This window comes from Rissa tridactyla, chromosome 8, assembly GCF_028500815.1.
Source record: "Rissa tridactyla isolate bRisTri1 chromosome 8, bRisTri1.patW.cur.20221130, whole genome shotgun sequence".
In the NCBI taxonomy this organism is placed as follows: domain Eukaryota; kingdom Metazoa; phylum Chordata; class Aves; order Charadriiformes; family Laridae; genus Rissa; species Rissa tridactyla.
The window spans coordinates 16,741,848-16,768,792 of NC_071473.1; the positions used below are offsets into that span (position 1 = coordinate 16,741,848).

The following is a 26,945-nucleotide window of genomic DNA, read 5'->3' on the forward strand; positions in this document are numbered from 1 at the left end:
GGCTCCTGCTCTGTTCAACATCTCAGTCTTTCTGATGCTGCTGCTATTGGTGTACCTAACAGCCAGTTTTGGCAACAGTTTGTAGAGCTTGAAAAGTAACGTCTTTGAAAATAATTTCTTTCAGTATAGTATTCACTTCATTTTAGAAGATTTTGGGACTCAACAAATCACAAAGCCGGTCAAATAAAATAAACAGCAGCACTTACCTATCCACTTAGATGCCAAATCTATAGCACAGCTGTGCCCTTCAAGTAAGCGTGGATCAGCAAAATGGTACGAAACAGGACCAATAAGAATGAAAGATGGAACCTGGAAAATGGAAGGAAAAGGTTAGATTTAGTGTATTTTGTACCGACTGCTCCTTTTGCTCAAGTTCCAAGCTGCAGGGGGAGGGAGACAGCAATAGCACGTGCTCTAATGGTGCTACGTTCTGCCACTTCCATTGACCTGAAATATGTAGGTGAGGGAGACGCATTGCTCAGGGGCTGCTCAGCTCAGGAGCGCATCCCCAGCAGTGAGCAGCACTGCAGGCCGCTGCAGGAAAAGCCCAGAACCCTTCAGAAGGCAGAAAAGGTCAGACAGCCCGGTAAAGCCCGAGGAACCTGGTCTGACCCCACAGCTGACCCTGATTTGAGCAGGACATTGGACTAGAGACCTCCCGAGGTGACTTCCAGCCTCGGTTATCTTATGATCCTACAAACAGTCCGTCCTTGCCTTTTCTATTTGGGATTAATTTTGTTTCCTGGTAACTTTCTTGAAACGAGAAGCACAACACCTAATTCTTAGATCCATCAACATTACTATCATAACGCTCTAGCCATGTAACACCCTCACCTTTTTGATCCTGCTATTTTTAGGCTCACAGGCATCTACTAAATTGAGTTTCCTGAACAGAAGAAATCCAGGAGAAAGTATTCCTTTTCGTCAGTTCTGTTTGTTTGCTTCCTTGGTACTTCACTGATTGTATTCTGTTGAGACAAGGAGGACAGAAACTCCAAATCCACTCTCTTTAGACCACTCAGTATTTTATTAAATTATCCTTCACTGTCTGTGCTCTAAGAGTCCTGGTCTTTTGTCTTTTCCTAGGAGAATCTTTCCTGGCCCTCACCATCTCCCTCAGTATTCTCCAAGCCTCCTTCACTCTCCATTGCTTTTTCTGAGATGCGTTGATGCGTACTGCAGACAGCAGACTGTTGATGAAGAAGTTTTACATTGTTCACATTCCTTCCTCATCCAGGCCTCGCAGATCCTAACATCTTCTTCACTTTGTTTTGAGAGGACCTGCTTCTCAAGCAAAGGTTTTACCTGAACAGAGATGCCCAGGGCTCTTTCACTATCTGGTATCATTAAGGTGTTCCATATGATTTATCTCTTTTTCCACTTCCATGCCCTCCTTCACACTCCTCCACACTGAAGTTCATGACCTATGGTGTTATCTGCAGCTTGGAGCCTGCTGGAACCATCTCTGATCTCGACTGAGCTGAAAAAGCTGGGTCACTGTCCCATGGGACCACCAGGCACATGCTGAGGCAGATTCGGAATGAACCCTTCGACTCTCTTTGCTACCTTTCAGCCAGTTTCCTCTCCCAGATCGTTTACTATTCCCAATAACTCTTTCTCTCTTTCCCCTTTCCCAAGCATTTCTGAGCAAGCTACATTAATCCATTCTTGTTTCTTGATTTGTTGACAAATTCAAACAACTCCATCAGACTATTGAGAGCCAGCCTACTGGAGAAACTAGGCTACCACGTTAATAAGATGCTGTCAGGTTAAAAATATATAACGACAGACATCTACAAGTAACTTGATGATCATTTCAACCAGTTTAATAGGTACATATATAAAAGACTTACTGCCTTGTAATTACTTGGTTCGATCATGGAATCCTTCTTAAAAAAAACAAACCCAACAGGTAAATCATCTGCTACCCTCCCACCTTTCAGAGCAGCTTCTCTTTTAACTACTTAAAGTGCATTTCTACCAGCAGTCCAACCACTTGACACTATCTCTTCTGAGCTCTCAAATATACAACATCTGGGCCTGCTCACTCGCTGCTTTAAGCTGCCTATTTGTCCCAGGAACAATTCTCCTGCCATTTCAGTCTCCAAGAATGCGTCATCATTATGGCTAGAAAGATCAGTAGATCAGTGCTAGGCAGGCCTCAGCAACTCGTACCCAGTAGACACTTTCTCCCCTCTCGACCCCTGCTGTGGTGCCTCAGTATATATCCCTCCTCAATTACTCATCTTTAAAGAAAGCCTGTCTCTCTACCTTCAAAAAAGGAAAGTGCCATGCTACCTTGGGACCAATTTCCTGTGTTTCACAAGAAACACTAGGGGAAGTGGGATTATTTAACACTAGAAAGCGAGGCAAAACGCCACCTGAATTTTTTTTCATGCATACCATTTCCTTGTGGTAAAAGTACAAACCACCCCATTCTGCAGACAGATCCTCTGCCCCCATCTCCACCAGTGAACCAGGCTACCAGGCGGTTGCATTCCTAACCGGCCGCAGGAAGACCCGGTGCTGAGCCTGCAGCACCCGTCTCCACCAGGCAGGAAACGTGGAGCGAGGCTGTGCTTGTGTGCCAGGCAGAGCGGGCTGCTGCACGAAGGGTGGCAGCTTTCTCAGCAGGAGCACCTTCTCCCACTTCCTCCACCAGTAAATCAACATAGGAGTAGTCCTGACAGTCCTGTAAGGCTGGCCAGAACTTAAGAGAAAGTCAAAGAATGGGATCAAAGTGACTGATATCGTCTCAGTCTTCAGAAATGAGTTAATTGCCAGGGCCTGTATGAACCTAGGCTCCTAATTACAGAGTGCTGACAGCAGACAGGATGACGGGATACATGCTGTTGCATTGGCACCAAAAGTTTTAATGTCCCCTCCCCTTCTCTTTTTTTTTTAAAAGCTGCAGCCTGAAGATCTGAAGGTTGGTAGCAAAACTTGCAATCAAGCCAGTCCAAATACTGCAAAGGGAAAGAATGTCTGTAGCGTTTGTTCTGGAAACCACACCAGAAGGCGGTCCCGAGGGATTCTTCCAGACCAAATCCTGTAAATAAGTCTTCCTACAGGTTCCTGATGGAGAAGAACCTCCATGTCAATGGTATAACTTCTGAAAAAGCATATTATCCTCCACACTTTTAGAAACCTTCTTCACTAGAGCCTGTTCTCCCCAGATCCCTGAACTAACCAATACCTTTATCACCAACTTGACTGTACAAAGACGCAACACTAGATCTGTACAGCGCAGGGTCACTGTGTTTGTGGAAGTGCAAACACATTAACACTGAGGACAGCAGCGCTTGTTCTGTCAGGAGAGAACAAATGTAAGTGCAGAACAGGAATTCCAAGTCAGGTACCAGCTCCCTTGTCCTGGTCCCTGGCAGCTTCCCTGTGCCCAAAAAAGATAACAAAACCAGATGTGGAAATATAGGAAATTAGCAAATAACTCAAATCTATGTAAGTGAGGAAATGATAGCTAGGAAAATCATAATCAGATTCTAATGAGCAATCTTAGCAATGACCAGTATCAATGTCTACCTGATACTACCCACTTCTATTACCTGATACCCCATCAGAGCACCATGCTCACATTTCTTTTAAAGACTACACCTCCCCCTGCTAGTACCTTGTACATATGGTAAAGCATTTCGTAGCCAGTAAAAAATCTATCACACTCCAGACATGAATTTTAAATCACTACTTACATGACAAAATGCCCTTCTATCTTTCAAACGCTGTAGAAACTAACCTTACCTTATAAAGCACTTCACCGAAATAGGAATTTGTACTTTATACCTCCTCTGGAAGGATAAAGGGGAAGTGAACGTAAAAATAAAAACTAACGGTTGCTCAGGTGCAAATGCTCATGATTTGTATGCAAACACAGTAGCATACAAATCAGAAATATATGCAGCTGGTGTTTGAAAAATGCTTATTTGAATTCATTGAAAACAACAAAAAAAATATTAATTTAAACAGAAAAATACAATAGAGAATTAAGGACTGAATAAAAACATTTCACTAGAGATCCAAAAAATCCATAAAGAGAACATTAAAATCTAATTTCATTTTCAGAGAAATAGAAGTAATGAGAGTAATAATAAAAACAAATATGTAAAATAACACCATGATAAGGGAATTGGATAGCACTGAATATAAACAGGGAATTGTATTAAAACACGAAGGAGGTAAAATGACATAAGATTAGTTTTCTGGTCAGAAAAGTTAAGGACTTTCAAATAGATCTTTTGGTGTACATCAAAACCAATAAAGAAAAACCTACCAAAGCCACTAGATCATCATAAAACAAACTGTAAAACTATTAATACCGAGAATACACAGAACTAAATATTCTTATAATATCCATCCCATGATGTTGATGAAAGTAGCCTATTTTAACAGTAATCCAAAGCATACTGAACAGCAGCTATTGAAGGTAATTCTGTCAACAGAATCAGATCATTTGCAAGCAGAAGTCACTGATTTTTCAAAAAGGACAATTAGGGAAGTAAACACCCATCTTTCAGACTGAGATCAATGCCAGGCAGTTAAAGAAATGACTTAGATGGGAATTGATGAATAAAGATGGATAATAAAATTAATAACAACCCACACAGTTTTATGAAAACCGAGATCTCCTATGTTAAGCTAATACCTTTTTGATGAGACCTCTGTGTGTTAACAGAAGTGTAATTCTTTTGTAAACCATTAAAGAAGCATCGAGGGACAAAATGATTAATTAAAATCATACAAAATCAATACAACACATTTAAAATTATTAAAACATTGCTAGATAGTTTTCAAAACGCAACTGTAAACAGCAGTCATTGAGCACACAGGCTTCTAGTAGCATCGCACAGCAATTAACTCTCCGCCTATCTTGTTTTCTGTTATTTAGACTTAGGAAATGAGTTAGGAGAGACATAAACCATCACTGATGAAGCCATCTGATGATGCAGAGAAAGGAACCGTTAGACAGTGTTGATGACAGACAGAGGCAGAATGGTGCAGACCACTCGGTAAACTAGCACAAAGTCATTGTTTTGGGACAGGGCCATACTTACAAGATGGGTAAATCTATCCTGGGAAGCAGTGACTACAAAGGAATCAGGAGTCCGGGCAGATAATCAGTAAACAGCAGGTCTCTATATGAGTCTGTGGCCATACGGATAGGTATACTGTAACAGTAAGAAAGTTCTATTTCCTTTATAGTGGTGAAATTGTTACAGCAAACCTACAGCAGGATTTATTCAAGAGGATGCATTGCCCACAGGCCTTATAGCACCGGTGCCATACAGCTTAGGAATGGCGCTGTTTCAACCTGCCTTTTCAGTGCCCGGTACAACGCCTGGCCCAGCCCATCATTCTTCCAAACGGACCACAGCATTGCCTTATCCCAGGTGTCTGACCCGACTCCAGTATGGGTAATTTGACCATGTCACACTACTCTATCATTTTGTAGATCGAGAATGGAGTAATCAATATTATTGGTGTTTACGGCAAGAATATCTCCTGAGTAATTAATGAAAAAGTGAATATAAAAAGAAATAAGAACACTTTAACGTTAAATACTCAAGCCTTTTCTCTCCAGGAAGACACTGATATTCTAAAGGGCATGTTCACTTAAAACAATGTAAGTTCCACCAGTACTCTTTTTTCCCCAAAAAGTGTAGCTTCTGATGTGAGACTATGTTGAAGCTTATCATCACAAAAGCCAAATATAAAGTGAAATTTAATACAGTACCTCGATTTCTCTACATTCCCTAAAATAGAAAGATGCTTGCTTTGAAAAAGTGACCAAACTCATCATGTATTTCTACAGGTGATCTTTTACAGTAACAATTCATTAATTTATAACTATGAGTAACTTGCTCTCTTCTCAGCTAAAATCATATGCAAGAGCTACAGTAATATACGTAACATACCACTTTATGGATATGTTGCTTTGTGATGTTTCCATGCTATCAAATCTGTTACATCTATCATAAACAGGCTTGGTTTACTGCTCTGAAAATACATTTTTTAATTTCTTCCTATTAAAATTTCTTCTCCTTTTACGAACTTACTTCCTTTACCTTCTCAATATCCAAATATATTGTTACCTACAGACTTGCTGTGAGTGCTCTGGGAAACTCTAGTACCACACCAGTGATCTCTGCGATGCACAAATGTGTATCTTCCACAGGCTGCTATAAAAACAGCAAGAGGTCAGCTCTCAGACAATGATGTCAATTCCTCTGTGTTTAGCTTTCAGGAAAATTCTTTCTAGAAACTCTAGACAAGGGCCTTGAATTCAACTGAGGATCCCGAAGCATAGTTTGAGTTTTGCTAGCATACAATAACGTGTCAAACATCCTGTTTAAATTGCTATTTTCTACCATTTGACCATTTCTTTGGAAAAAAACCTGTAATGAAAATTGTTCCTGCGGGAAAAGCAAACATGCAAAAAGAACTCGAGGTCCATTTTCTTCCAATTGTAAAGCTTATGATAAAAATTATGTTTCTGTCTCCAGTCTGCCTCTAAGACATCCATAGAGTGCAAAGCAATGAAAAGACTTCTGGCTATCCAGACAACTGTTATAACCCAAACAGCAAAATCAAAGGAGAGTGGAGGGACCAGGAAGGCGATGAAAAATGGGATCTTAAGCAGATATGAAAGCCAATCACACAAGGGTTTTTTTGTAGGTAAAACAGTGACTGTACCCAGCCTGTGATTTCTGAGAGTTGATACAGGAGCCAACAGACTGAGCATCAGTCAATGTTACTGCCTTTGGGCTTTACTACAGTCAAGCTATTTTGTACAAATAATATGTGGTTTTCCCCAACAGACACATAATTTCAGCTTTATTTAAAAACAGCATGGTTAAAAGAAGCACCTGCACCTGTGCATCTGCAGGACCAGGGACAAAGTGTTGTCAGTAAAACAACCAACACCTGTTGCTTCCCCTCAAGGCAGACCCACAGGCTGCTCCTCGTGCCCTGGAAGAGAAAGATAAAATTCCACGTTGCCTCATGAAGCAGCTGACAAGACTCCTCAGAACTGCTTTCCCTGATAACACTCCTTGAAAGAAGTTTGCTTTGAGAGTTAAAAGTTTTTAATGAATCTTCCTAGCAGTCAACGCATGCTTAAAATCCGGCGCCCTCACAACCAGGCCTTCCACTGAACAGCTTCGCCTTTCGTTGCTTTATCACTGAATTTTTGATTTTGATGCCACGTTAACGTCGAGGATGGTGCTTCACACTACCCAGCAGGTGCAGCGCAGCAATGACTGACCCCTCAGAACCCCCCGGGGTCTCCCGACCGTGCAGGGCTCCAGCTCCCCACTGCCATGGCGACTGGCCCTCAGGGCCAAGGCCTGGCCTCACCTCAGCGAGGCCCGTGGCCACCGCGGCTCGCCCCCTGCCCCGCACCGGAGACCCTCCTCCCGCTCCTCAGGTGGATGACGTCGCCCAGCTGACGTCACACCCCGGGGGGAGCTGGATGACGCCAGCCCCAGGGCGCGGCGACGTCGCCAGCAGGTGGCGCCGCACCGCGCCCACGGCACCGGCGTCATGACGTCACACCACCTGACGGCTCGCTCGGCAGCAGGGGCGCCGCTACGGCAGCGCCGCGCCGCGCCATGGCGTGTCGTCCCGCCCCGCCGGGCCCCGCCGCAACGCCCACCTTGCCGCCGCAACGCCCACCTCTCCGCCGCGGCACGCGCTCCCGCCGCTCCTCGCGCCCCGCCGCGGCGGCGGCGAGCCCCCCTGCCCAGCCGGGGGCGCATGCGCGGGGCGCCAACGGTCTGCCTCAGCCCGCCGCGGGCACGGCGCGCATGCGCGGGGTGGGGAGCACCCAGCGCGCCTCAGCGCCCCGCGCATGCGCGTAGGGCGGGGGCCGCGCCCTCCCCGCGCAGGCGCGCGGGGTTCCCGCCAGCCGTTGCCATGGTGATGCCGTACTGCTCCCCGCCGTGCCCCCTCAGCAGCGCCCGGGGGGCGGAGACGGCCCGCGCCGCTCTCCGCTACTCGCCACGGGGCAACGAACGGTAGCCTCACCGCCCCGGGCAGGCAGCGAGGCGAACCGGGCCTGAGGCGGGCCGTCCGGCGGACACCGGGGGCGGCCGTGCTCCAGGGGAGGCGGCGGAGGGCCCACCCGCCTCACCCTGCCTCAGGACCGCAGCTGGGCCCGGCCTGGAGCGTCTGATGAGGTTCTCGGTTTTGATTGCAACTTAGGTGAAAAAATACCCCCCAAAGAGGAAAGCATACAGCATTGCTTACGAATATTTTTAAAGAATTTTCATGTCTTATAAATCTCCACACATAGAAAAATATAAATTGTGAATAAGGACATAAACGCTACCTGTTCATGAGCACAGAACTATGATTAAAAGTCACTTGTCTTCACATTTAAAACCTAAGGTGCGCGTTTGCAGGCTGCAGAGCTGCAGCTAAAGCTTGTTGTTAAGCACTGGGGTTCTAACGAATGCTGTGCTGCTCCTACAGAAATTAATGGAAGTGTTGAAATTTCAAGGCAAGCAGTTACACAGCTCAAGCTTTTGCAGAGTTCATCTGTCAAAAGCAAGAGCGTTGCTTTCTTATTTTGTCCTCTTCCTACCTGGGATCAAACAGGAAAATGGATGCCAATTTTTCACTAAGGCTCGGAGACCTCGTACTGAATATTAACTTGGAATTGGGATCAACACTATTTTCCTCCCAATTAAGAGTTAATTGTGGCCAAAGGTCTGCAGGTGGAAAAATCACCTGAGAAGTGGTGGGTGTCTGTGTGGGGGCCATACACTGGATTTGCGTTTTGAATGCATGTTTTGTGTTGAAATCGGCATTTCTTTCTCAATGCTTGGTATGGATGCGGCAAGAACCAAAATCGCTCCTGGGTAACACTTCTTAACAGGCCGAGAGGCAGAGAGAAGAGGTTTAACGGCACATAGAACACGCTATTAGTTTGATATTGCTATTAGTTTCCTTCAAAAACATCAAGATATGCGTTTTACTAACAAATACAAAGCATTGCTTCTATAAGCGATATGGTGGCTGCTTTACACATAACATTTATTTTTCCATAATTATATATCAGTCTGTAATTTGACATCCCCAAGAGAAATTGACACTGTCGTAGCATTGCTTGTTTGGAAAGCTTATAGAAAAAAAATAATCAACTTTTAAAACAGAAGAAGCGCCTGAGGCACCACGCTTTTTCACTTCCAGCAAAGCAATTTAATTTTTAACCCATGCTAAATTCAAACAATTTTAGCTGGAAACCCTTGAATTTTAAGCAAAGAATTGGTGCCCCTGGTTATTTTGGCAGGACTGATGGGAGTATTTTCGGCAGTGAATCTCCCCAGGAGATGCAGTGTGCCCATGTCAGTACGAGAACCCCAAACTGATATGAAGAAATCCTTTGGTTTGTGTCTTTCAACACTTCTGCTAGTTTATTCAAGTTCTTTCTCAAGTTGCTACACTTATGGGAATTAGAAGAACTCTTAAGAAAATCCTGCAAGAACATGCAAGCACACGTTGCACAAACATACTGAAAAATACCCCGGTGATGAGGTACTGAGACACCGCGTTGGCTCCCCAAGAACGACCAAGCCAAGGTAGAGTAACGTTTTGTTGCACAATGCCCTAAATGCGAACCGAATTCGAAAGCACCAAATATTTAAAAGGTAACCAGGGGGATTTGGAGGGGCATCTCCAGAAGGCTCCAGACAGCCTGCAAACCCCATTGCACAGCTGCAGTCAGGGAAACCACCCATCAGCATTCGAAGCAACGCTGAACACGGCAAACAGGCGCTTCTTCATCCAGACCTGCCTCTGCATCGCGGCTGCCAGGCAACACTGCAGCCTCCAGCTCCTCTGCTGCATTTCATGTCGTCAAATGCAATTTTCTGTTCCAAAAGCGCCAAGATACCAAAGAAAAGAGCCCCTGAGAAATGTGAAACACGTAACAGGCACAAACATCTTTTTTCACCGCTTGAATCTTTTAAAGCGCTCAATGTGAGGTGTACCAACACCCTGAGCCTTGTCGATGGGTGTAAATGCAGCCTTTTAAAAGTCTGCATTGAGAAGACCCAAAGGAACTGTGGTATTTCTTATACAGACAGGTCCAAAAGCAACGACGTGTAACAGTATGTACTGGCTACCAAACCGGTATCTATTTCACGGGACGTTTCAAGGCCTCTAACCGTTCCCAAAGGCAACAAGGACGTGGCTACTGCAACAGGCTCTATTTGCTATTTGTACCCAACGTCAGCCAGAAGACGCCACCGCAGTTACAGGTATGGAGAGGCGAAGCAGCTCTCCCAAAATCAGGCAGCTGGTAAGAGGCAGACTATCTGATTCTCTAGACTTCGGCTAGCAATTTTTTAATAATTCACTTTTTCTCCCCACTAGGGAACTGCTCTGTATCAGATATGGCAGAGGGCCCCAGCGCTTTAGACTCTAGTATGAAAATCTTGGCTGAATTTAATGCATGCTTGTGGTACTCTCCCATGAATTATAACTGTGTAGATGCAGGCAGGTCCCTGAAATAGCAACACTTCTGATACACGTTGTGAAACACAGGATATTTATTATCACACTTTGGTTTTGAGCTGTCTCTGCAGAAAACAATGATTATGGAACCTGTGGACACTACTGCCAATACTAAAATGTTTTTAAAATAACTGCGCTTGAATTTGCTGTGCGATGGTATTTATAATAAATGTTTATCTACGTATCTATGAATACACCCATTACGTCTTATATATACATACCTATATATTTATCCCTAGTACGCTGGTCAGCATTTCTCAAAATCTGTGTTTCACTTCGTTATCTCTGCTCAGTCTGATGGGCAGATCTACTGATCGGTGTTAAGACTTGTAACACTGGTGGCTCTCTGGCAGCTCCAGATTAGCTTTTTAAAGCTCTCAATACAAATTGATTCAATCCAGGTCAGCAGTGATCAGAGAGGCAGCCGCGGAGGCAGAATCCAATGAGTAAAGTTTAGGCTTTGCATTAATTTATTGTGTTAATCTGCCTTTCTCATGGACTTTGGCTCAGCACAATACCCAGCGCACTGAGTCTCTTGAAAGGGCAAAACAAGCAACAAGGCAGCATTTTCCTCAAGAGCAGGTTTGGTTTGTTTTCCTCTAAAGTGTGAATTTTGGGTTGATGCATGCCATTATATCCATCTCCTCTTGTAAGCCCGCCAGAAAACTATGCATGTTTCCATTCAGTAAGTCGCACAGCATGAGTTAGAGTGTGCATGTCAAATTAATTTGTTATAAACAAAAAGTCTGCCTTTTTCTCCTGGGAGGTGAAATCAAATATAATTTTCAAGAAGAATCACCATCATTCAGTAAGGGCATGGGGCATTAAACATGCCAAGAATCTCTAAACACGTTAAAAATACAGTGCCCAACTTAAAAAAATCCACACCATATCCTTTAATTTCTTGAAGCATGCTGCAAGATAACTTAGAACATTTGTTTTTTAAAATATCTGCGAAACCACTTGAGCAGAACAAGTCCAGTGACTGAGATACATTAGCAAAACAAAACTCCAGTTGAATCTCCCTCCGCCTCCTGTCACAGCTCTGACTTCCTGACTTTCTAAGGGTTTAATTTGGGACAGTTCCACGAGGATTTACTTACTGATTTACTTCTGGATCAGGTTTTAACCCCAATTACCCCTCATTTACTTGGGCTGCAAAAGGAGGTCCAAGCTTTGCTTGGCTTCAGAGACTGCTGCTTTGTTAACTGCTCTTACCTGACCCCAAATCCCTTGCAGATCATACCTTGACATTTGGAATAAATTTGGGCAGATATGTTTAATGGACAATTCATTACGATACCTTTTACCATACAGTTTAAAAAGAGGAGGAAACTGCTTCTTTCACCAATTTTTCATCCTTCCTGCTGCTGTAAATAGATCAACAGCAATGAGACAATCAGGAGTCCTTACGAATTTAAGTACTTGCAGAAGCCTTTGGTCCTTGCTCTCCTGCCAACTATTCTATTTCGACCAGGACTTGTGGCAGTTTTTTTTACCTGTTTCCACCTGTTCACACTCCTGAGTGTTTCTGGGAGCAACGCGATGGGAAGAGGCTTGTGATTTGAGATAAAATTCTTGCTAGAAGGGGCTCCAGGTCTGAGAGTGGGAGACAGCACCAAGCAGCACCCACCCTTCCATCATGGGTGAGAACAGTAAAGTGACTGTCCGGGCGGATGAACGCCCCCCCCTTGGCCTGGACTGTGCTGCAGCCACAGCATCGGCCACTCAGTGGTCTAGAGACAACGGAAGTTAAGCGTAAAGGGGGAGGTCAAGCAGAAACAAAAGATGATTCTAATTGCAGAGGGAGAACAAATTACTTTTTTTTTTTTCCTGGAAGAAAAGCTTCCTGCTGATGAAAGAAAAGGAAAACCCATATTCAACCCACTCCAGAAGTGTTGTTAGGAGGTGAGCTGTTCTGGGTCGAGAAAGACAGCAAGATAGATTTTAGCATGCCGTCTTCTTTTTCTCAAGCAATAGCAGAGACAACTAGCTGGAAAGGACTTTGCACAGGGTAATTCCAGTAAGCGGCCAAGCTTTCAGGTCTCCTCTGAAATCCCAGGAATTTTTGAACCTGGGGGTTACTGGGAAAGCACATGATGTCACTGGATAAGGTTTGAGCAGACCCAGAACTGCCCTGGGAAGAATTTCCCAATGAACAGGGTATTGGGCAGAGACGCTTTTGAAGTTGCTGTTACAGTGGTGTCGATCGCCTCATCCAAACCCAGCAGGTATTTGTCTTTATGCCTCTGGATCTTGGAGGCGACTTGTTTTACTTTGTACTGGGATTCTTGAGTCCTGGGCTGTGTCCCTAACCCAGATTCACTGTGCTTCTTAGGGAAATTTATTTAAGCTCCATGCAGGCCTTATTTGTACAGTAAGAATAATTCTGACTTACTTCACAAGCAGAGTGGGAGGATTGATTAACAATTGTGAGGCACTACAGAAGTGCTAAACATTATTAATAGCTCCCAAGTTTTCTTCTTTTGGAAACAGTGGCCATTTCTTGCCATAATGTTTTAAACAGTTGCTGCTCAAGGAGCTTAGATTGCAGATTCCTGGCCTGTGGTTTGTCCATAAATCACAGACCTGGAGCCTACCCAAGACACTCTCGATAGTCTCAGCAGGAAGTCTGGACGAGAGAAAACTCTGTTCTCAATCTGGCCCAGTGAACTACTTTATGGGCCGGTCCAGTTTCAAGGTCCCGAGCCAGACGTGAGAGGGATTCTGTCCAAGTTTAAAAGCACGAGGTCTCAGGAATGTCCTTTCAAATTGGATTTCGCTGCCTATAAATATTTTCCATCTTCTGCCCTGGAGGATATAGGTTTGACTCCACAGCTGATGAGCCTGGGCAGAGCAGGAGAGAAGGCCACGCTGTTTATCACCGACAGTTTGTCAGCACACAAAGTTTAACTTGTAGAAAAAAAGAACCCAACCCATGCTCAAAGCTACTTCTGAACAAAAAAATCCCCCCAAAACAACAAGAAAAAGAGACAGGCAGCAGTTAATAAGGTCCAGTAAAAGAACCAGTAAAAATCAAACCTGACAGATCAATTTTCTGCACAAAGCATTGCTTACACCCAGGAAAACAAATAAACTCCATGAGATTATTCCAGGTTTCAGATCCCCAATTCCAACCCATGGGGAAATTTGGTAGAGCAAACGCAGGACACAACCAGCCCACGCTGGGCACTTCACAGCACCATTCCCACACGTTGCACACTCTTGGAACACTTGGTTCACTTCAATATGCTAGAAAAATCAGGGGGTGCTACTCTCACTGCAGGAAGAGCACAAGCCAGATGGAAACTAGTTAGTGACAACAGTTCTGAGGATGAGTAATTTAGTATCTGAGTAGAGAGGATGGGAGCTGGAAGAGCACAACAGCAGCTTCACCGCTACAAACAGCACTGAAGTTCTAATGCAAGATCCATACAGGCCTTCTCTGCTGGCACAGCATGTCTTGAGGTTGTACAGAAAGTGAAAAACCAGGTTCTAACTAACTTCCCATGTCTCCCTTTTACCATCATGCTTGAAACAACTCATCCTTTACACTGCTCATTTACTGAAGAGCCTCTGTTGCATTCCATGTGGAGGCCCTTTCGGAGGCCAAGTATCTACACACTACCTTTCAAGCAACTCGCCTGTATTCCCATCAGCGTTTCAGTCTGTGTTCATCAACATGATGCCACGCATCCCCCTTTTCCGCTAGGATCTGTTCTGTCAGCCACGCATAAAATCTTCCCACACCAGCACGCTCTGCAGGTCTTTGCAAAATAAAAGGGAAAGCTGAGTCTGAGAGGTGAGGACCCAGAGAGGCTGCTGTTGCATGCCACGACGAAGCTTAGACAAAGCATCAGATAAAGCATGTGAGATCCAGGTCTAAGCACCTTCCTGATCCCGCTGCTACTGCTCCTTGCTGCATATGGGCCCTGAAGAACCAACCAGCATCTGAAGAGAGAAGTACCAACAAATCACCAGCTGGAAGACACAAAGACCAACAAAGAAAGGAGAAGAGAGAAGAGTGGAGGGGTCTGGAAAAGAAGGAGTTTATTTATCATAAATACAGATCAGCTAGACATGCAGTTTATCCCACAGAAGAGGCAAAAACCCTGGAGACTCTCCAGAAAGCCACACGCTGGAAAGCTGTTTCCCACTTACTTCCCTTTCTTCACAGCAAGACCAGGATGAACTCAATTATCCAGCAGCTCGGTGATCTTTTCTGTCATGGGATTGTACTGACCTGTTCCACCAACAGTATCTGTGTCTGCTCATGGCAGCAACCTCCATGCTGGCAAACTCCTCCTGCCTGGTCAGAGGTGGAAGTTTCTTAACAAATTAATTCTGACAGTGTTTGTTCCAGAGCACAGTGGTGCACAGGGATTCAGTGGATGGAGGGGTGTATTCATAGATCTAACTGGGAATCTTGCTGCCAGCATCTGTTTTGGGAAACACCATTTCTAGAAACAGTATGAAATGAGGCTCTTCGGGTTTGTGTCAGAAATTTGGGCATATTGTTTTAGCAGCAAGCTCTGGATTTGTTCCCCCTAAGAACATCGCACTTTGAACAGGCTGATGACGTATGATCTAATAATTACAACTGGCTCCTCCCTGTGCAGCGAGGGTTGGAAGTCCCCTGCATTCTCCCTGGCCCGCTGCCACGTGAACCCCTCGCTGCATGGTGCCTGCAAGCAGATACTGTGATAGCTGACAGAGCGACTGCACTTGAGGAAAGAGATACCAGCATAGAGTTCATCCTTCAGTCTTCTGGGGCTCAGTTCTTCTCCAGGATTCTGGTGAGGAGTTCATTCAGCCGGCTCACCATTGGTCTGGGATCCTCATTCAGACCTGCTGCTATCATGGCATTCTCATAAATCTGAAAAAGAGAAGAAAGCGTTAAATAAGCAGCAAGAGTGAGCTGGATGAGAGCTGGGGAGGAAGTGAATGTCACTCTCCAGGACAAGCTTGTCTTCTAGGCCACATTGCTATCTGCACACCAGGTAAATAAGACCCTGCTTTGGGACAACAATCTGGTAGGAAAACACAGGGACCACAAATACCAGAAATACCCAAAGAAAAACCACAGAAGGATGTGGTTCCTGCCTGCTACAAGAGCTTCGCCCCATTCCCTGCCACACATGGCCTGCAAGCTGGCGCTGGGGAGGATGGTGCCGCTTTTGGAGAAGGCCTGGCTCTTACCTGATCAAGCAACAGCTGGGCCAGATCAGGCTGACTGTCCTTCAGCTCGTTAAGCTTCTTAATCAGAGCATGCCTGTAAGAGTGAGAGACATCAACACTGAGACTTGGTATTTTTGGACACCATGAGAAAATTCTTTCCAGAATGGGCAGCTATGTCAAGGGGGGCAGAAAATGTTCTAAACCTAAAGGCCAAAATAGCTCCAACTTCCTTTCTCCTGTTCTGGGGGCTTCTCTCTTCTCTCCCATCCCTATTAACCCCCATGGTCCTCAGAAGGCTGGACGCTCCGTGGATGGCTCATGTCAACTGTGCCATGCAGCCTCACAGACCAAGGCACTGTGGCACACACTGCACTTAATGGGGAGGGCTCTGCTAATTGGGAGCCTCACGTTGCCTCTTCTCTGCTTCCACCCCAGCAAGACCGCAGTGCCCCAGGCTTAGCACTAGTATTGCTCCCCCTTACCCTGTGTTGATCTCCAGGGTGGGCTGCAGGAGCTGGGCACGCTCCTCTTGGGTCTTGGCCAGCTGCTGCATGCGAAGAAAGTGGCGGGCAGCCCCCATCTCGAGCACAGTGATCATGGCGGGGTGTGTGTCCAGCCGCGTAGTCACCTGTGGCAAAAACAGCCATCAGTGCCCAGATGGAAAATGCATGTGGATTAGAGGTAGGGGAGGTTCAAGGACTTGAGGTCTTCTCAGCACAGAACCACACCAAGCCCCAACATGATTCATCCCAACCCCACAGGAGCTGCCTAAACCAGCAGGAAAGCTGGGGGTCCGAGTGGCCCCACTGGTCCACAGGAAAGACAGTCACCAGCCTGTGCTTCTGGTAACCTGAGCACGAACTAGTAAAACGGGCTTCGCTCATTACACATTAAGATGTGGTTCTTCCGCTGCCATGCTGACCGTCCAAATGACAAATGCCAGCATTCATACCATTTACAGAAAGGAGGCACAGAGAAGAATGCTTTCTCTCAGGGTCCAAAGGAAAATCTGTGGCAGCAGATCCCCAGTCAGTCACCATCTTTTTCCCCTAGATTATTATCTCCATGGGTCTCCTGTACGCAGTTACCCAGACGCAGAACACCTACCTTAACACCAGTGACTCGAGAGCCTAAGGCATTTCTCATCCAGGCCATCAGATCCTCAGCTTCTTTCTCTGTCAGACGTTCTGCAGCTGTCAGGGGAAAGAGGGCACATCTGAGCCTGCATCTATAGTGTGCCAATGGACAGCGAGCTTTAGTCCTGAGCTCAGTCCATTTTATACTTCCATTTATCTGTTCTCTTGTGGAAATGGGAGAGCAGCACCGCTCAGCACACACCTATGTATGTGCCCTCATCCCAGACCGTGCCATACCCAGAGCGGGCAGGCACACGTCCTGCTAGAGCCTGGATGCTCTGTCAGGGCACCAGATGTATGCGTGTTGTTAAAACTCAAACCATGGAAACTCCACATAGGACATTCCATCTGTTTAAATTAGCAAATCGCTTAAACTTTGATCACATGGGATGAAAGGGATCTGTAAGAACTGCAAGTTGCCTCAGTACCCTCCTGGAGGAGGTGTACCCTCGCTGGCTGGTGCAGGACAGCCGGACTGCATGCAGCAGGAAGGGCCAGGGGAACCTCACGATACCTGGCTGGCTCTCCTCAAACTTCTCTTCCTTATAGTGATCAACAACAATATCTGTCTCCACAGAGATCAGCTTCTTCTTGTCAAACTCCCGAAGGTGCAAGAGCGTCAGCTCATCAAATTGCTCATAGCAGAACAGGACCTGTGCCAAAAAAGGGACAACACCACATTGTCTGGGATGTAACAGCACTTCCTCCTTCACAAGGCAACTCTGCACCAAAGAGCAAGAACATCACAAGGGAAACTAGCAGGTTCAGCCCCATCGTGACTATCGCTTAGGGCCTCCAATGAAAGCAAACCCTTGGAGGGCTTTGTTATCATGGGTGGCAGGTCTGCAGCTGAACAAGTCCTGCTGCCCCATGGAAAATGAGAACCAGCTCTGACTCCAGTCCTGAAAGGGCCACCTGCCTGCAGAGGACGCCTGTAACACCATTACCAGCCCTGCACTGCACCTCCTAGGCTCCTGCTCTGGGGTTCAGCAAAAGGTATTAAACAGGGTGTTCCTCTGGCCATGGCACACTGCTCACCCACCTCCATGTCCTTCTTCTTCATGGCCTCAAAGTATGGGGAGTGCTCGGCCAGATGCCGGTTTGGGGCACACAGGTAGTAGATGTTTCTGCTTCCTGCCTTCATGCGGGAGGCGTAGTCGGTCAGGCTGGTCAGCTGGCCTGCGGGCAGGGCAGACGATTCATAACGTAGCAACTTTGCTATGTCCTCCTGGAAGAAATATGCTCCTGTGAGCTGGGGGCAGGCAACTATAGCTCTACCTGACCACTCCCAGCCCCAAAACATCCCTTTGTAGCACACAGGACTGTTTGCAGCCCTGCAAAAAGTCTCAGGGGATTCTAAGTCCTTCTTTTCCCGCTCCAGATATAAAGGAGGCAGAAAAGTGGCCTAGTCAGGATGTAGGTCATGCTCTCCTGGAAATGGGAATCCAGGCAGAGGACAACAGTAGGGGAACGCCCTACTTTATCGCCTGTTGTAGTTTATATTGCATCAGAGAGGGCTGACAACACGGTGTGGGTACAGAGACTCCACAGTGCCTAAAATTAAGTGGGAAGCAGCACCCAGTCAGAAAGAGTGAGAGTTAGGGCACTAGTGAATACAAGTAGGTCTTGTTAGAGCCAGGAACACAAGTTATGGGCATCTAAGATTCACAGAGAAGCAGCAGCCCCCCTTGTCCCAGGCCACCATAGCGGCAAACACTCTTTCCCATCAGCTGCAGTGCTTCAGGACTTTTGGTACCTTGACATCTTGCTCTGCAATCGTGACAATCCCCTCTCTCATGAATACCCCATAGTCCTCAAAGAATTTGGCATATTTCTCAGGGTCCTTCTTGCTCTGGTCAATGAAGAACTTGATCAACCTCTTCTGCAAAACATCTCGGAGCTTCCTGCAGCAGGAACAAGCCTTTTTAAAGATAGCTGCTAGACCAAGACAAGAGATTTTAGGTGAACATCCCTCTCCCTGTGCAGTGTTTTAGTGATGCATTTGTAAACATGACAATGAAGAAGCAGCTCTAGCTCCACTGTCTCCTTTCCATGTCTCTGTTCTTTGTATCTCAGTCCAGAGCAGCTCTTGAGCTGGAGAGACAGCTAGGGCTGTGATACAAACGTACTGCTGAAGCTCAAATCTTCAGTAACTCCAGTGACTCAGTGACGCTGCAGTACCTAACCAGCTGTGCACAGGGCATCTGTCTCACTCCCGCAGCTACCCTTAAACACAGGAAGGAAGCAGCTATAAAAGGGTTACAATTGTAGAAACCCTTTCTGAAGGCCTGAAAATCCACTGTGAGTGACAAGGTTAATTTGGTGACTACAGTGAGGCATTTTACCAGCTGTAGAATACAAAGTTAGCCATCAAACCTAACAAGATAACAGCGCCAATGCTAAGGAGTAAGAGCCTACTCTCAGCCTTCCCTCCAGTTCCAACAATGGCAGGTGTTTGAGAGGGGACTTGAAGGACAAAAAGTAAGGAAAAACCATAAGGAAAAACCAAAGCCAGGTCTAAGGGGTTCTCAGAGGACACTGGCCTCCTGGCAGCCAGCTTCACCAGGCCTTAGCACCCAACGGAAACCCTGCTGGCTGGCACTCAGGTTTTGACAAATGTGTGTGTGAGCACAGCAGAGCTTTGAAGGAACTGTGGAGACAACAGGGACAAGGTGCCGTTTGAAGATCTACACATAAATAACGGTAACACCTAACTTTGGCCCAGCTCCCTAGTACTGACAGCTGACTTAATGTTTGGTTTTGTTTTCCAAACCACTTGGTGGTGCAAACCAGGCACTTCAAATAGCAAATCCACTGTTACTGCTGTAGACCAGAGATACCGAAAAGCAGCCTAGGGCATAAGGGACACATGGCAGGCGACAGCAGGTTGTTTGACACAGGACACTGCTCCCACATCTCAAGATGTGAGTAGCATGGCTGAGAACTTAATTTGTAATTCTCAAGGATGGAAATGCTGCAGCTTACGAACCATGTCCCTCCAAGCCCTTCTAACTATCCCATAATGTCCCCTCCTCAACCAGCAAGACGCAAGAGCCTCAGCATTCCACAGGATCTACTTCTTGCTTACCTGATAAGGGCACTCTCCTGCAGCAGCTCCCTGCTGAGGTTCAGGGGTATATCCTCACTGTCCACAACACCTGGAACACAGAGCAACTCTTAAACAGTGAGGCAAACACGAGTGCCAGGATCGGGAAGGCAGCCCCTTGCCTCACCCCCTGGGGAAGCCGTAGTCCGCAGCCCGCTATTCCCAGTCCCAGCACACACCTCTAAGAAAACGCAGCCATTTAGGCAGGATGTCCGCAGCTTTGGTTTGGATGAGAATTTTGCGGCTGTAGAGGGCAACACTGGAGCCCAGTTCCCTGCTGATATCGAACATGGATGGTTTCTGCAGGAAACATCAAGAGACAGAACAAGAGACAGAAGGGTAACACCAGCACTGTGCAGGGTGCCCTGCTGCACACTACGCTGCAGTATCTCTGCAGCCGCACCAGCTGATGAGGTCACACTGCGGTCTTCACTGTGGAACCCAACGAGAGCTGGAGTCTTGGCTGTCTTCCCTAGGGACCTACCTGAGCCATCTCCCTGCTCCTGTCATGGCTCCATACCCCCACCATTATCCTGTGGCACCCAGCCCACTGCAGAGATGTCACACTGGATATTCCTCTTTGCCATTCTGCAGCCTTGGCTGCCTCCTTTCCCTAAGGAGCTCTCCTACTCACTCCTCTTCAGAGCAGCTGGGCAGATGTCCCACTGGTCCCTGGACAGAAGGGCACGTACTTGCTCAGGCACATAGAAGATGCTGCGGATGTTGAGGGGAGCATCGGTCTTGTAGTGCAGGATGTAGCGGGGCTTGTCGTAAGCCTGTGCTATGAAGCGGTAGAACTCCTCATGCTGCCACTCGCCGATGTCCTTGGGGTCCAGCATCCAGAGTGCCTGCGGACAAGCAGGGAGTTGAGTTCCCATCAGCTCTCAAGACCTGCGGCGTCACCGCAGGCCTCTTCTTTCAGTTATACTTTCCCTCCAGGGCGCTGGAGCAAGGAAACATGAGCTTTCAAACTCCTCTGTGCAGCCTGAGGGCAGTGGCATGTATTATGGTTCAGGCACATTATCACAGAGTAACAAATTACTGCCCTTCAGCTGATCCCAGGTCACCTCCCACAGAGGTGCTTTTGCCCTGCAACATATATAAGGCAGCTCTGTTTAGCCCAAAACAAAAAGGATTTGGCTAACATCCATTGCCTCACACCTGCTACTGGCTAAGAGCATTCTGGACGACTGGCAGTAGTGGTCAGCGCCTGACCAGTGAGAAAAAGAAAAGTGAAAGTTTAAGTGGGTCTGTTGTAACCAGCCTGCCTCCCTGATGAAGGTCACTATCCCACCCCAAGGTCAGTTGAGTGCTTGTGAAGCAACTCCCGGATTGCCTGCTTTCTGCTGATTTGTTCTGGAGCAGTTTGGGAGATATTTTGTGAACCACTCATCCCCCCCTGCTGCAGGGTCAGAAAGTGCTTCAGCAGTGCTGTTTCACGCAGCAACACGCGAGTTAAGGTCATGAGCTCCACACCAGGTCCTTCCCTGTGGCCACGCTTTCCGCTTGCTGCTGCTCTAAACCCCCCAGCGCTTTCTGGAGCATTCAGCCCCTGCTCACACCACATTTAAGTTTTCAGGACCTCAGCATCTAGCAAAGACGGGGGAGGTTCTGCCCATTTAACAAGCATGGGGACTCAACTAAGAATCTCATGTTTCAGCTGGGTGAAGCCCACTACACTCACTGCCACTCTTTTCTACTTGACCCCTAGTGAGTGACAGGAGCGATCACCGGGGGCAGTACAAACATCCAAGCCCACCCTCCACCTACCATGCCAAGGGATTCAGGGCTCTGGCAGCCCTGCCATACTCCTTAAAGCTTCTTCTGCCTCAAAGCCTTGTTCCACAAGCAGCTTCATAACATTCCCAGCCCACGCAAGTGTCCTGCAGGGTTTGCAGGATCGCAGGTAGGATTATGGACTCAACTGGCTACTGACATGCGTTACAGCAGCTGTCGTTAGGTGAAGTGCTGCTTTCCCAGAGGCTTACTTGTAGCTGCAGTTATCACGGTTAGACTGGAAAAGCCTCTGACACCCCTGTTGTCAGCTGCATGGCAAGCATTCAAGACCTTATCTAGGAAAATCCACACCAGGGATCTACCTATGGCTCTGTTTACAGTGAACTGATGTTGATGTGTGGAAAAACGCAAAAACAAGATCCTGGATAAAGAAAAGGCCTGAAATGGGAGCATAATGAGAATAAAGCTGTTCCTGTATCCCAAGGGAAAACACACTTTCTGATAAGAAGATAAAAGTACATGACTCTATTAAGGGCATTTCACCCCTTGCTCTAGTACTACTCTTCTCTAGGGAGTCTGTTCTATTGATTGTCAGGTAGAAAGAGCAAACAGCTGTCTAAATCTATTTCTGGCTCTGTAATTTAAGGGAAACAGCTAGAAACCCTGTGGAACAGAAACACTATTGTGCAGGAATCCAAATAAATATCAGTGACTAATCACACCAATTACAGAACCTTAGATAAATTAACATGATAAAATATTAAAGTACAATCTTGGAAGTCTGTGAATTCAGTGCCACTTTCCAGGAAATGAAAAAAACCCCCATACGCTCTCTCTACCAGCTCTCTTAGGTGAGGAAGCCTTAAACAACCAGAAAAAGAAATGCTGGAGGAAAATGATTCATGGGGTTTTGGTTTAAAACAATTTCACCTGGGTGATTCCTGCAATTGGGCCAAGAACTTCTGACTAAAATGGATCTGGCTGCAATATAATTTTAAGTGGTCAGAAAACGCCAGCATGAAGCAGTGCTCAGCGAGGAGCTGTGAAGAAAATCAGGCTGTGAGCTGAGCCACTAAGCAAACCAACCACTCGCTGGCACTGCCTACCCCATGCTGTAGGACAGAGAGAACTGCAGCAAGAGGTGTCAGCACACCAGTGATAAGAGCAATCCCTGTCATGTCACCTGGCTTAAACTATTAGAATAAGTATTATAAAGCATTGAAATAATAATATCCAGAAGATAACTATAAATAAAAATTGCTTTGCTAATCTGCAAGAATGATCTCCAACAAATGCAAACAAGCAGCTCCAGGCAGGAATTTCTGCTAGATCATCCCCTTTTGTTCTAATTAACTGATAGCTACAGGGTCTGTGATATCCTGGACAATCCCTTCCCGATTTCCAGGGACAGCAGCAGCTTTGTGCTGTTTCCTGTCTCCAGTGGAGGATTACAATGGTTCACCTCCACAAGCGACCTGCCCGTGGCCCTCCCGCTCACCTGTAATGTGTTAATTCTTCTCCCATTGAGGTACAGTGGGAAGCTGATGAAGTTGCTGTATTTTGTCACCACCTCTGGAATGGAAAGAAGACACAGAAGAGTCAGGATTGCGAGAACAACACAGTAAGAATTTCCTCAGAAACGGCAGATGAAAGGTGTTGCAGGAGAGGAAAACTGCTGTAAATTCACCTCCCACCTGAGGGGCAGCGGCAGACTTCCCACGGCCCCTCAGCAGGTAACAGCATTTCTCTCCTCCACTCACCCTTGACTCGGTCTTCATTTGCAAACTCCTTGCAGTCTTCTTTGAGATGTATAATAATCTTAGTCCCAGTTCTGACACCAGACGCTTCTGCAATCTCAAACATTCCTGAACTAGGATTAGAAAAAGACCCTGTGTCAGCTTGTGCCTCAGATACATCCATGACGGGACACAAAAATGCTTTATTAAACTAATATACAACACTTCAGCGCCAAGAGGAAAAGGCAAAAAGTCGGAAATGCCTGAATGCTCCCTGTGATTCTGAGAAGCCCCCCCAAAACTTGTGGCTGTCTTCCCTACGGAGACTCCAGGACAAGGACACACTGCTCTGCAAAGACAGTGGCAGCCTCAACGGAAACAACCTTCAAACTTCAAGTTGTGTGGGCCCAGCCTTCAATTCCTCTCCTACATTTCCTGCAGTGACTGCAACACCCAGCTCCTGCCATCTCCCTTGACAACTCTGACTTCTTTGTGGGCCCTTGTTCGTATCTCCACTGGAGTATGCAGTAATGGTTACGATGAAAAGCTGCTGTGCTGAAGACAGCCCATTCTGGATGACCTTTCCTACCCTACTGCTACGTGAACAGCTAAGTGGGGATCAGCCACTGGTGAGAGCACTGACCCAGGGGACAGACAGCAGCAGCGATGACGGACAAGCATTCAATGTGTATGGCAGTACAGATCGCAGCATACAGCAGCCTGCCCGCAGCCCAAGACAGTCTGATGTCTCGGTTACGAGATGGGTTTTTTTTTTTCAAGAACTTAAATAAGTTAGTAAATGCTTTATTCCTCGGAGATTTTAAGGGGATGCAGAGCTTTTTACCCCTAGGAGCTCCAATTTCAACATGGTCCAGCAGTCCACAGCTTTGCCATCACAGATGTTTGCAACTTCAAGCTAAACGCACACAGACCTGACCCACAGAAGACAAGTACCTAAAGAACCACAGCGCTGCACGAGCCCTGCCTACTATGGGTGCCCTTGAGCAAAAACCCAGGGAATGGCTAGACCAAAAACATTAAATTTGCCTCTCCAGACTGGGGCACTGCTAAGATGATTGCCTGCCAGCGGGGAAGGAACAGGAGAGGCAGGTACTCTCTTTGTCCACAACACGCCTGCTCTCACAAAGCAAGTTTGTCCCTGTGGTTTTCACCCTGGCACATTAGGCCACACTTTGCTGCCATGTATAATCTGAGCAGGATCTAAACCACTAAGCCTGGTCACAAAAGGACCACGCAAGCCCCGTCTCGCTTTGCACAGCTTTCAGTTCATGCCTGGTCTGGACACAGCCCCACCAGGTTTCCATCCCATTCTGCAGCCTTACCCATCTGAAGACCAGTGATAGCCTGGGCTCCCCGGCTCTGCAGACTGGGAGAACACCTCCACTTTATCAGCCACCATGAAGGCTGAGTAGAAACCCACTCCAAACTGGCCGATGATTTTACTACTGGCTTCAGCTTGGCTCTGCAGAGCATCTAGAAAAGCCTGGAGGAACAGAGGAGACATCAAATGGCACATGGTGACTTCAGGTACCACTGGGAGGCTGCAATCCATCCTCCAGCTGGGCTCGCTCCTCATGCACTGATCCAGCCCTATGCCAGGTCCAGCACCCTCATCTCACACTTCTGCTGTGAGATTGGTGCCCAAGGAAAAGTGTTTCTCCCACAGGGACTGCACCTCTGGAAAAGGGGAGCATTGCTTAGGACAACACTCACCACCACTAGCAGTAAAGGAAAACAAGTGAGGGCTCAGTTGATCAGGAGCACGAAACCTTAAAATGGTGATCCCAGAGATGAAAAAAGAAATCAGGTACGTATATATAACAACTTGCCAGCATGAGGACAGAGCTGCTGCCCTCCCGCACACAGGGTGAATGCCGGGTGAGCGTGTGCCCCTCCATAACAATGGCCTGGGGAGGAAGGCGTCTGCGTTTGGGAGCGGGGGCAGCCAGATGCAGCAGCATTTACACACAGGGCCCATTAGCGCTGCACAGGCATCCCACGGCACACAGCAGAGACCATGAAGAGCTAGAAGACTCCACAGGTAGGTTTCACCTTCCCAGAGGGGTGTAATTTCACAGCTGGGCTGGGGGCCAAGGGACAGAACAGAATGAGAAATTACCGGGAGAACGCAAGTGGCTGTAATTGGAGAAGACTTTTGTAGGGGGGGTGAAGGGGTGCCTCATCCCGAGTTACCTTTGAGCCTGATCGAGCAATGGTACCGAGGTTAGAAACCAGCTCCTCCTGGGTCATCCCAATACCCGTGTCCTGAAAAGAAACAGCAATTGTAGCTGAAACATCAGTAATGAAGCACTGCTTTAACAACCAGCACCCGAGCAACTTCTTCCTCTGGCTCCCGCTCTCTCCCAGCCAGCTGGGAAGTAAATGCAACGGCAGACTTCCAGCTGCGCCTCCACCTGCACATGGTCAGGACAGTGGACCGCACACAGCTCCAAGGGGCGGCCACAGCTGCCTTGTGGTTACAAACTACCAGAAAGTTCACACTCAAGCCTTTTATTATTGAGAGAAAGCAAAATCGAGAGATAGCCTTGTTGTCCTAAAAATGCACAGGATGACAGTGCTGGAAAGAGATCTCAACCCAGTCACAGCCTCACTGTGCCAGCTGCCGTGCACGTACAGGGACAGTTTCCATCCCTCAACAGGTCCAAAAGTTCAGGAGTTGAGAAGCCGCTTATTTCCAATTCGCAGATGGGGAACCGATGCCCTCACACCAGGAATCAGTGGTAAAGCAGTGAATCCCTTAACTCTCAGGTAACGCAGACCCTTGTCTACAAGCACCACATTCACTGATCTCCATCTACTGTCTTTTCCTTCCTCCTCTCCCCCTCACATTGTGCTCCACAAGGCTTGTGTTTGAAGCTGTCAGCATCCAGGTCCCCGCAAGATGGATATTGCAGTGCCCAGATGGAAGTACAGCCACACCTCACGGTGCTCTGTCCAGGCTTTGAAGGTACATGGCTTGTTGTCTTCCCCAGTTTAATCCAGGTTTGCACTCCTGCATGCAGATAAACAAATCCCTGCTGCTAGCGCGCGCACCTCTCAGGCTGCAGACCCTGCAGCAGCACCATCCAGAACAGTCAGCAAAACGAGCTAGAGCGGAACTGGCTGCTGCTAGATGGCTCGGAGCTGAGATGCCAGAGTGAATCCTGGCACAGCACACCTCTACCACCCACGTGGGGCATTTACTGGGCTGATTTATGAGCAAAGTTAACGTCAATACCTATTTTTTAATATGGTGTTTAACTCCACAGAAGGATCAACCTGTGGTCGACTTGTGAGGTTACTGAGTGAGGTGCCATGTGGGTAAGACATTTTCCTGCGTCCCCATAAGTCACAGCACAGCAACACCTTCCACTTGATTAAATACGGTAAGGCCAGTCAGTCATCCTGGCTAAGGAGAACGATGATGCCCAGTAAGATCTCAACAGTGGGAGATGAAAAGCCAGGAAAAACAAACAGGGTATGGCAAAATCTCAGGAATCT

General features: G+C 47.1%; 2 protein-coding genes across 12 annotated transcripts in view; both read right to left on the bottom strand.

The window, feature by feature from the left end:
* Window positions 1–7,782, bottom strand: part of SLX4 (SLX4 structure-specific endonuclease subunit) — a 31,356-nt gene extending 23,574 nt beyond the window's left edge. For 2 of the 10 annotated variants that reach the window (XM_054213123.1, XM_054213130.1), the window contains exons 1-4: window positions 7,667–7,776; window positions 6,885–6,981; window positions 835–968; window positions 207–309 (exon numbers count right to left, since the gene is read on the bottom strand). The gene's annotated coding sequence lies outside the window, so the exon portion shown is untranslated. Of the gene's footprint in view, window positions 1–206; window positions 310–834; window positions 969–6,878; window positions 6,982–7,666 lie in introns of all 10 variants that reach the window. The other 8 variants (XM_054213132.1, XM_054213122.1, XM_054213127.1 and 5 more) reach the window with 7 other exon arrangements.
* A 1,503-nt stretch (window positions 7,783–9,285) lies between these two features.
* TRAP1 (TNF receptor associated protein 1) overlaps window positions 9,286–26,945 on the bottom strand; it is a 30,914-nt gene continuing 13,254 nt past the window's right edge. The window contains exons 5-19 of one of the 2 annotated variants that reach the window (XM_054213135.1): window positions 25,638–25,709; window positions 24,767–24,927; window positions 23,448–23,557; window positions 23,186–23,259; window positions 20,643–20,798; window positions 20,130–20,250; window positions 19,933–20,002; window positions 18,601–18,748; window positions 17,887–18,072; window positions 17,359–17,497; window positions 16,816–16,901; window positions 16,191–16,336; window positions 15,730–15,802; window positions 15,272–15,406; window positions 9,286–14,481 (exon numbers count right to left, since the gene is read on the bottom strand). In XM_054213135.1, coding sequence (XP_054069110.1) covers window positions 15,305–15,406; window positions 15,730–15,802; window positions 16,191–16,336; window positions 16,816–16,901; window positions 17,359–17,497; window positions 17,887–18,072; window positions 18,601–18,748; window positions 19,933–20,002; window positions 20,130–20,250; window positions 20,643–20,798; window positions 23,186–23,259; window positions 23,448–23,557; window positions 24,767–24,927; window positions 25,638–25,709 — 1,644 coding nt within the window. In that variant the 3' untranslated portion in view covers window positions 9,286–14,481; window positions 15,272–15,304. Of the gene's footprint in view, window positions 14,482–14,555; window positions 15,407–15,729; window positions 15,803–16,190; window positions 16,337–16,815; window positions 16,902–17,358; window positions 17,498–17,886; window positions 18,073–18,600; window positions 18,749–19,932; window positions 20,003–20,129; window positions 20,251–20,642; window positions 20,799–23,185; window positions 23,260–23,447; window positions 23,558–24,766; window positions 24,928–25,637; window positions 25,710–26,945 lie in introns of those variants that run through there. The other variant, XM_054213134.1, reaches the window with a different exon arrangement.